General features: G+C 41.3%; 1 protein-coding gene across 1 annotated transcript; it reads right to left on the bottom strand.

Annotated features, from left to right (window-relative positions):
* Positions 1–4,771: 4,771 nt before the first annotated feature.
* GAPT (GRB2 binding adaptor protein, transmembrane) lies at positions 4,772–5,634 on the bottom strand. Its single transcript, XM_065905702.1, has one exon. The coding sequence runs from the start codon at positions 5,400–5,402 to the stop codon at positions 4,923–4,925; it is 480 nt and encodes a 159-aa protein (XP_065761774.1). The 5' UTR covers positions 5,403–5,634; the 3' UTR covers positions 4,772–4,922.
* Positions 5,635–10,670: the final 5,036 nt, after the last annotated feature.

Here is a 10,670-nt window from a genome sequence, read left to right as displayed (position 1 = left end):
ATTATTAGCAAGCAACCTGTGCAATGGATACCGTCCCTGTATCTCTGAGCCTTCTCTTATCCCATCATTAATTCCATTTCTATTTCTGACACCCAAAGCTTGACCCCTTGCCATCAGCTTGGCCCATGTTAAATTTCAGATATCTGAAGGATACTGCACAGAAATAAGCATTAGATGGTGAGCTATGTGAATCAAATGCTTCCAAAGAACATTGGGGCAGGAGAGTTCAGGCAAATATGTCTAGGTCATCTGGGGAAGGAGTGTGAGAAGGAATGGGGAGGAAAGGAAAGCCTTGTGGGGAACCACTGTCCCACATGGGCATACAACAGGAAAGGAACTTGCAAAAGAACTTGGAAGGGGGGACAGGCAACATGCTGCAAGGGATAACACAATGGAAGCCCTGAAAGGGGGTGACTGACTTACCACTCCTCGAATTGTAAAACTCCAGCTGGTTACTGTGGCTGAGAACAGCAGTCAAAAATGTGGAAAGAGGGTCATCTGTCCCTTCTTTTCCCTTTCCTCCACAGAGCCCAAAGTCCAGTCTCCCCACTGGCTCAAGAGCCCCTCTGCTCTACCCCTTCTACTTGGGTGGCACCACCTGGCCCAGATAGCTGCCATCACAGGGACCAAGCTCACCTGTACTGAAATGGCAAAGAAGTCTCATGGCACTGAACTTATATTAAAATCTGACTTAGTAGATCATTGACTATTTGTGATGTTCAAAATAATATTTGTGTGTCCCCATTTTGTTATTTTCCAAAGTATTTCAGCAATGTCACTAAAAACGTTAGTCTTCAAGAAAACATCCTAATGATTTGGTTAGCAAGCGTGATTGAGTACATCCTATAGGCAAGTACTGATGACCAAGCAGAGTAAGACAGAAAATGCTTCTGCCCTCACGAAGCTTCCATTCTAGGTAAAGGGAGCAGAGTGTAAGCACACACACAAAGACTTGACAGGCAGTGATAAGTGCTATAGGGCAACTAAAGTTAAAGGGTCTGAAATCCATGGTAGGGGGGCCATTTCAGATTGGGGGGGTCAGCTCTGAGTAGGCATCTTTTGATCAGAGTTAAATGAAGTGGGGAGTTCACAGTGTGAATAGCTGAAGGTAGAGCATTCTGAGCTGAGAAAGTAACGTCCCTAAATTCAGTCCTCCCCTAAGTTTGGAGGACTGGCAAGAAGGCCAGGGACCACATAAGCACACTTCCACACCAAGGGTGTGTGCAATCGCCAGTGTGCCTGTTGTTCACGCAGTCACGTCTGACTCTCTGTCGACCCCATGGACTGTAGCCTGTCAGGCTCCTCTGTCCATGAGATTTCCCCGACAAGAATACTGGAGCGGGCTACCACTTTCTTCTCCAGGCGATCTTCCTGACCCAGGGATCAAACCTGGCTCTCTGCATTGGCAGGCAGATTCTGTACCATCGAGCCTGCAGGGAAGCCCACCAGGCTGTTTCCTAGTAGCCAACTGTTACCTACATTCAACGAGGCTAGAAAGGCAGTAAAGGCAGACTGCTGCTTCCTTTTTTTCACATCTACTTACCTTACTAGGAATTCTTGTGTGGGGTGTGGGGGTGAGGGCTTGGGGTAGGATGACAGAGGAAGTCAAGGAAATCATCATTCAACTTCTCTTTTTACCATATTCTCCATTCTCCGTCCCCTCTCCTATTTCCTATTCCTGCTTCTCTCTCTCCTTCTCTCATTCCCTCCTAACTCACTTCTCCTCCTCCTCCTCTTCCTTCTTCCCCACCTCCCCTTTCAAATTTCTTTCTCCGATCTGCATTCTTTCTAACAATCTGTCTCTGACTTCTTAAAATCTAAAAAGTAAAATTCGTCCTCAAGAGACAGAAAACAAAGTTAGTCTAAGTCAAATTGACAAGCAGCAGTTTGCACCTGAGTTATATTATTAGCAAAAGTAACCACAAGTACCACAAGAAGGAAGGAGGAAGGATGTTGGGGGTGGGGGAAGAATGCACAATAGCATCAAATAAACTGAGGGTGACTTTGCTGGGGGGCAGAAGACACAGCAGCCTCAAACATAATGACTGCGGCTTTATTACGAAATGCGGCAAGTTCACACCCTGGAACTGGTAGACCGTCTCTGTAGGACCTCACGGCCAGCATCTGCCAACCACAGCACCTGGCTCCCTGACCTTGCGCTCAGCCTACAACTTGCAACACTTCACTTGGGCCTGACATACACTTCATCATAACGGTAATAATAGAGCAGTGATATACTTCAACCCACTATTGATCTCCACAGAAAACAGGCCCTTGCTTAGCTGGCTGAAAAACCTTGCTTTATTACCTCCTGTTTACTGTTCAGACCAAACTCTTAAAAACAGCTTCTCTGGTACCCATCTGTGGCTGGTCACTTTGGTGGTAAGACTCGTCCCCTTCCGTAATACCATCGAGCTGTCCTGGATCAACCCCCTTGCTCATTCCAGCCTGCTGCCCAGGATCCTAGCAGGACAGAGCGACTCTCTGCTGGTGTTTCTGTCAGGTTATTTTCAGCTACTATGATGGAGTACTAGATAGGCATGGATATAGGTTATTCTAGCAAGAACTTCCTGTTTGAGACTTCAAACTGACCATCTGCACCAGGACCAACAGAAATCCTCAAGATCAACATAAATCCTGTTCTCCTCTGGAAAGTGCCTAGGAGCCATTTCAAACCTTGCCATGATTTTTTTGCCATGAAAACATTTACAGATTTTCATCAGGGAGTAGTTAGTGAATGATAATCTGCCACTTCCATCTTGAGCCTTCCCAATTATTTCTCAACCCCGCAGCTCTTTAAAAAATGTAATGTTATGTCACTCGTCTGCTTAAAACTGTTTATTACATTCCATTTGCCACCATATTAGAGCTAAAGCCACTTAGCGAGACTGACGAGAATTTGCTTTGTCTGTTGTTTCCTCCTTTGCTGACCTGCCAGGTATCACCTCAGTCCTCCCTAAGCTCCCCCCACCACGGCTGTCCTTAAGTTCCCAGAGCACCATAGCTTCTGTCATGCCTCAGATTCTTTCCACGTGCTGGTCCCATCCCTGTCACATCACATCTACACCCCTTTCACCCTCAGGTCTCAGTCTAAGTGTCCCTTTAGACAGGCCTGCTTTGGTAATCTGATTAAAATTCGACTCATTTTCCCTAATAAATGCCATTGTTCTCAAACACAGAAAGCTTTTTACTTCAGAACACCTACTGTATCATTTTTAGTTGTATCACTCAGGGTCCACTTTGGGAACCAGAAACCATATCAGTTTGTTTTAAAATAGAGAACTGGATATAGCATTAATTAAAATTAAAAAAAAGTATTGATAGGCTGAAAAGACAGAAAGAGGCCATTGAGGTACCAGAGAGACAGTGAATGCAGGAAAGAGCCACCATACCTAAGACTGGGGATTATCAGAAGCTTGGAGGGCTGGGACCCGGAGCTGTAGGTGCCGTTTGTTTCCTGCTGGCCCCTCGGAGCTTGGAGGAGGGCTGGAGGAGCTGGTTCTCAGATACTAAGGAAAGGGTGCTACTTGGCTGGTGCTGGCCTCTCTGACAAGGTGCAAAGAAGTTGCTTCTAAGGAGTTCTGGAAGAAACTGGAAACTGCGAACCACCAGTGACGCTGGAGTAAATTAAACGAAAATAGTACTTCTCAGGACAACAGGGAGAATGAGAAGGGGCAGGCCCCCTTTGCTCCCTGTTTATTGCCTACCAGCCTTCCCTGTTGAGAGATCCTAATGTGGATACACCTGGCAAAGAAAAAGTTCCAGCTTGCAGAGTTCCAGCCTGAGCAATTTAGAGCAGCATATCCAACGGTGGGTTTAAGAAGTATCATAGCTTAATAAAGAGCATAGAAGTTGTAGATTGTCTTTTCTTTCATACTAGGCAGTGTGTGCTCAGGACCCATGTCTTTCTCTTCACTGTTCTACCCCGTCCCTGTGTACAGCACAGTAAGAAGTAAATAGAAGGCACTCAATAAATATTCCTTGGATGGATGGATTTATTAGATTGTTCCCAAAAGTACTTAGCAAAGAGTATAGTTCAATTCTTGCCAACTGAACAATACTGAGTGCCACATATGGCAGTCTATAGACATTGGGGCTAAAATATGAATATGAGGCAGTTCCTTACTATTTAGTATGGGATTTAGGACATTCTCATATGACACTAAATAATAAAATGCCATTGCAAACACTCATATGTTGAAATGCCCAAAGAACTGAACAGGCAGCAAAATCTAGAGGACACCAGGAAAAGAAACACGGTATATGTGGGTTTGGAATGATTCAAAGACTCGGATGGAAGAAGTTATGGTCCAAGGCAGGCTTAAGAGTGGGCAGACAAGGAAAGTTGAGGAGGAGAGGTGGGTTTGGTAGGTTTTGAGAGGCTTCTGATGAACACAGAGAAGTGAGAGATTAATATAAGTCACTGGAAAAGTAAATTTGAACTGTGTACAATTCTGGAGTTAGAATTTTGAGTAGTATGTCTTTTGCAAAGAGGAGACAGTAAGAGGTTTTATGTAGAGGAGTGATGTGGCCACTGTGAATGTTCTCTGAAGATGAATCTGGCAGCGTCTCAAGGATTCTGCAGTTATGCGGCATCACTGAGTATATAGGAACTCAAGCCAGAAAGACTAGTGAGCAGATGGTGGCAATCCCGAGCCAGATAAGTGGTGCAGATAGAAAAAGCAGAAAAAGATAGCAAGTAATGCTCAGAAGGAAGAATCAACGAAACATAATTCAGAATTAATCCAGGCCAAGAAGGGTGGCGAGGATATCTAGAATTAATCCACAGTGATATACACAGGATTCAGAAGGGTGGCAATAAAAGAGATCATCAAGTTTCAACAGAAGAACTTGATGGCATCAGTACAATAAAGTCTCAGCGAATATTTCCCCTCCAATAACTAAACACACATTTTGCAAAATTAATATGAATCTGGAAGAATATATATGTCTTCCTCTTGAGGGGCTTCAGGAGTACCAGGCTTCTCAAAGTTATAATAGTCACACGGTGATATCTCGTTTCTGTAGATATGCTCCTCTGGATTGGTCTGCCAAGTATTTTCATACAGTTCCTTGTCCGTTTCTCCTTTAGCTTTGGGAGGACGCACTTTCACATTTTCATAGTTGTCATGGGTGTTAGTGTCCTTCCCAGCAGAGTGGTGGTCTTGAGTTTGAACTGAGATTTTATGCCTTGGGCTGATAAACTGGGGACCCGAAGAGGATGTTTTAGTATAGTCTTTTCTCCTGCTTCTCCTCCTTTGCAAAAACTTTGGTAAGGTAAATTGCACGGTATTCTGGGGTTTCCAATGCCAAACACACCCGATTCCACAGATCACCAACAGTAAAAGAAGGAAAATTCCTATAGACACGGCCACTGAAGTATTTCCACAGATTTCCAGCATCTCTGCACAAACAATGCTGTTTGTTACTATGGTGAAGCCCTTAATGAATTCACAGGTACAAGTCACTGTTCTTTCTCGTAAAATATGGTTTGAAAGTAATTTCGGAAGCTCGTTTTGGCATTTCTGTTTCAGATATGAAAGGACATTATGTGGCAAATTCTTGGTGTCAGAGGAGAGATTGAGTAACCTTGATTTTGGAAGCTGGCTCTCGTTGTATCTGATGATTACACAGTTGTTATTGTATAATTGCACTGTGTCAGAAGGGATTTTATCCAACTCCGCTTCCTTTGCTATCAATGAATCACAAAATGAAGCACAAATGAGTGGAAAATAATAACAGAGCAGAAAACTCAAGAAAGGGAAGGTTGAATGATCTGCCATCCAGGTGCCTGCTATAAATTAAAAACATTTTAATTGCATATTTAATACATAGCATGATAAAAAAAAATCTGCCAATTTCTACCACTACATTAAGCGTTAGCATTTAGTGAACTCTTCCTTCAAGATAGAACATAGTACTAGTTGCAGCACTGGGTTTTTGCTTTAATATAGAAGGCAGTACTAGCTGTTGGCTTCAGTGAGTTTTTACTTTAACATAGAATACAGTCCTCACTGGTGTGAGGGGGTGGGAGAGTTAAAATAACCTGTCTGCTGAAGTCTGAGTGGTTTTATCACTCAGATTTCAACGTGGTTTTTGACAACGAGGCTAATCGTCTTCAAGAGAAAGATAATGCTTCAAACACAACGGGAGGAAAGTGACGAGAGTACAGACGGACAGTCATTTCTCTCCCCATCACCTCCTCTGTGAGGCCTCGCCCCTCTGCCTAATGGTCAGAGACCAGTCTGCTTCTTAATCACACCTTACTTTGTGTCCCCGTGTTAAAGAGTCAGCTCTCTATCAATGGGGCTTCCCTTGCGGCTCAGCTGGTAAAGAATCCACCTGCAATGTGGAAGACCGGGGTTCAATCCCTGGGTTGGGAAGATCCCCTCGAGAAGGGAAAGGCTACCCACTCCAGTATTCTGGTCTGGAGAATTCCACGGACTATACAGTCCACGGGGTCGCAAAGAGTCGGATGCGACTGAGCGACTTTCACTTTCTCTATTATAGCATGACAACTTAAGTTATACGAAATTGTGTCTTCCTATCTGGTTATATGGTGGAGAGGGATGAGGTCTTTTCCTCTGTATATTCCTAGAGAACATGTATAACACCTAGCACAGAAAAGACACCCAGTCAATATTTACTGAATAAATGATTAAATAAACATAGGACTCCAAATCTAAACATCTGCTTAAGCTGATAGTTTAAAATGCAAGACATGTCTTGTAAAGGGTACAGTGTGTACTTAAAAGAAGAAAAGAGTCCTTTGATGTAAAAAGAAAATACTTATAACCAAAATATTTAAAACAGAATTTGAGAGTCTTCCTATCACTAGTCTAATCACAACTTCCAGCAAATAACTTTCATTTAATTAAGATAATTTTATAGTTTTACCTGTCGATGCTTTAAAATGGCAGAGGGGAGAGAAGCTGGAAGTATTCAACTACTCTGAATGTTCTACTACGATTTTATCAACAAAACATTACTGCTGTATGTTTTTAGACTAGACACAGATATACTTACATCCAACATTGTTTTCATCATTATTGTTTTCTTCCAGTTTTATTGAGATATATAATTGATATACCACACAGTATCAGTTTAAGGTATTCAACATGATGATATGATATTTGCATGTACTGTGAACTATTTACCACACTAAATTTAGTTAACATCCATCAGCTCAATTAAACATTTTTTTTCTTATGATGAGAACCTTAATGATCTACTCTTTTAGCAACTTTCAAATAGATACTATAGCATTGATAACTATAGTCATTCAATTTCACAGAGCTTATGAGATGATGATCATTATCTACTGAAAGTCCATCAGTAGTATTTAGTTACATGGGGTCAGCTTTTAAACACTGTTACATGGATTATCTCATTTAACCCTACCATGCACAACTGTCATGGGAAGTAGATACTACTGTTATCCTTATTTTATACATGAGAAACAAGATGATTAAAAAGTTAAGTAACTTCTTTAATGACTAAGAAGTGATTAAATGTGGATTCAAGTAAAAATTTTCCCCTAAATAATATCCCTACCCAGGCTTCTATAAATGTCTGTCAAGCACATCCATCACTAAATTTTTATAGATGATTAGCTCTGAGGTTCTTGGGGTTTGGAATCATATCTTATTTACCTTTATATTACCAGCAGCAGTACTAGACACAGAATAGCTGGTTTGTTAAATACTTGCAATTGAATACAGCAACCTGCATTAGGATAAAAACAGTAGTAACAGACAAGAAAGAAAGAAACCCTGAAATTGTGCGCTGCTCTCAGTGAGTACTCACGTATATCAGTGAACATTTCTAAACTTGTTCAAGGTTAGAAAACATCAAATGTGCAAATTTTCAATCTGGCATTTCACATAAAATACTAAATTAAATATGAGATGCAGCTGATTTATAAAATTTCTTTGATAAAACTATAGGGACAGACATCCTGGACTGCAACATCTTTTAATCTCTTTGGAACTTTTGTAGGTTCCCTCCTTTCTAAGGCCAGACACATTGCTTTGTGTTCAAGGTTTGGCAAGGGACTTCAATCATTAGGATCCCACTTCCTTTCTGCAACAGCTGAGAACTGACCATATGTAAGACATTTTATGGTATAAATAATAACTCATTTAAGTAAATGTTTGCCAGCATATTTGAACTAAATTTCAAATATTGATTGAAACTAATCAGCTTTTTAAAAAGTGCTATGATTGCAACAGAAGCAAGAAGGCTTACCTAATGCCCTCTGAGGATAAGGTAATATATCGCTCTCTGGATTTCCAAGAGGAGAATTTACTTTTAACCATCTATGTCATTCTGTGGAGAGTAGACATTTAAGTACGTTCCTATAATTAAAACTGTTTATCAAAGAAGTGTTTACTGAGATAAAGACAAGGAGACATCTTACAGGAAAATAAATGTATCTGTTCCCTTTTTTCAAAATAATAGGAAAAGCCCTGTAAGGTGGAAACAAAGATCTACTAGAACGGGACATATGTTAAATAAGAGTCCTTCGAAGGTAACTTTTAAGTTTCACTTTGCCCAATTTGAAAGAGGGCTTTCAGTTTTGGAAAACAATTCCAACAGGTATACCCAACCATTATTCATTTGTCTTAAAATCACAAATTGTTGACAAACTTCTGAAATTTTAGTCAGATACTGCCCTTCTATTTGAAAAGAAGGCAACAGCTAGGCATAGCCTTGAACTTGTGAGGCTCTCCACTAGTAAGGAAGCACTAACCTCACAGGTTGTAAACTGGGTTTTTAACATCTGGCCACCTAATGCTACACACTGTGTCTGATAAGATAAAACGCCATGATTATTTCAGATGAACTATCACTTTATAGTTTTCATTCCCCAAATACCTTGAAGCAGGTTCTCACTTACCTTGAGATTTGTATGCCAAGCTTTCTTTTGTTCTTTTCGTTCTGTTTCAAACCCACTTTGGTTTAGAACTTGTTCCTCTTTTCACTCTTCACGTAGGTTAGTTACTTCCTTCTTTACTGCTCCTTTCAAATGATTTCATACTTGCAAAGTTTCCTGGCTCAAGAGGAAGTTCTTATCATATACATAAGAACTGAGATAAATTGTATGAGTTTTTGAATAAGGAAGTCCAGCCCTTCATCTTTCAGTTCAGTTCAGTTCAGTCGCTCAGTCATGTCCGACTCTTTGTGACCCCATGAATCACAGTATGCCAGGCCTCCTTGTCCATCACCAACTCCCGGAGTAACTCTCCAACTGTATCAGAAACTGATGCGTGAAGCCTGGGTGGTTTTTTATTTGGACAATATTCGCAGCCTTCACTTTATTTTTATTTATTTTTCTTTTTTAAGCATCAGAAATGTATTCTCTCCCATTGTGGAGGCCAGAAGTCCAAATTCAAGGGGTGGGCAGGGCTGTTCTTCCAGGCGCTCCAGGGGAGAATCCTTCCAGGCCTCTCTCCCGACTTTGGGTGCTCCCTGGTGCTTTGTAGACAAAGCACCCCCATCTCTGTTCTGCTGTCTCATCGCTTCTTTACTTGTCTTTCCCACTGTGTACCTTTTATAAGGTCACTGTCCTTAGATGCAGGACCAACCAGATAATCCAAGATGATCTTTTCTTGGACCTTTCATTATATGTACACCTGCAAAGATCCTACTTCTAAATAAGGTCCTGTTCACAGCCTCCAGGAATTAGGATTTAGATGGCTTTTGTGGTGGGGGTCAGGGGCGGGGATGGGGCATGGTGGAAATCACTATTCAACCCACTAAAATACCTAAAAAATTGTGCATTTTAGCTTTTACTATTTATAACTTTTTAAAAGTTTTATACTGTATGTAATCTTCAGGCAGTCCTCACTTGAGAATCAGCATTCTGCTTGCTTTTTATTTATTTATTTTTGGCTGGTAACCCTTTATTATTATTTTTTCATTTATTTTTATTAGTTGGAGGCTAATTACTTTACAATATTGTAGTGGTTTTTGCCATACATTGACATGAATCAGCCATGGATTTACATGTGTTCCCCATCCTGATCCCCCCTCCCACTTCCCTCCCCATCTCATCCCTCTGGGTCTTCCCAGTGCACCAGCCCTGAGCACTTGTCTCATGTATCCAACCTGGGCTGGTGATCTGTTTCACCCTTGATAGTATACTTGTTTCAATGCTGTTCTCTCAGAACATCCCACCCTCGCCTTCTCCCACAGAGTCCCAAAGTCTGTTCTGTACATCCGTGTTTCTTTTTCTGTTTTGCATATAGGGTTTCGTTACCATCTTTTTAAATTCCATATATATGTGTTAGCATACTGTATTGGTCTTTATCTTTCTGGCTTACTTCAGTCTGTATAATGGGCTCCAGTTTCATCCATCTCATTAGAACTGATTCAAATGAATTCTTTTTAATGGTTGAGTAATATTTCATGGTGTATATGTACCACAGCTTCCTTATCCATTCGTCTGCTGATGGGCATCTAGGTTGCTTCCATGTCCTGGCTAGTATAAACAGTGCTGCGATGAATATTGGGGTACACGTGTCTCTTTCAGATCTGGTTTCCTCGGTGTGTATGCCCAGCAGTGGGATTGTTGGGTCATATGGCAGTTCTATTTCCAGTTTTGTAAGGAATCTCCACACTGTTCTCCATAGTGGCTGTACTAGTTTGCATTCCCACCAAGAGTGTAA

The sequence above is a fragment of the Muntiacus reevesi genome, chromosome 14, assembly GCF_963930625.1.
Source record: "Muntiacus reevesi chromosome 14, mMunRee1.1, whole genome shotgun sequence".
Classification (NCBI taxonomy): Eukaryota; Metazoa; Chordata; class Mammalia; order Artiodactyla; family Cervidae; genus Muntiacus; species Muntiacus reevesi.
This window is presented reverse-complemented; position numbering and strand designations above follow the sequence as displayed.

Excerpts from the sequence above, each read along its gene's own strand:
- GAPT (XM_065905702.1), bottom strand. The coding sequence starts at position 5,402 with ATGCTGGAAATCTGTGGAAATACTTCAGTGGCCGTGTCTATAGGAATT.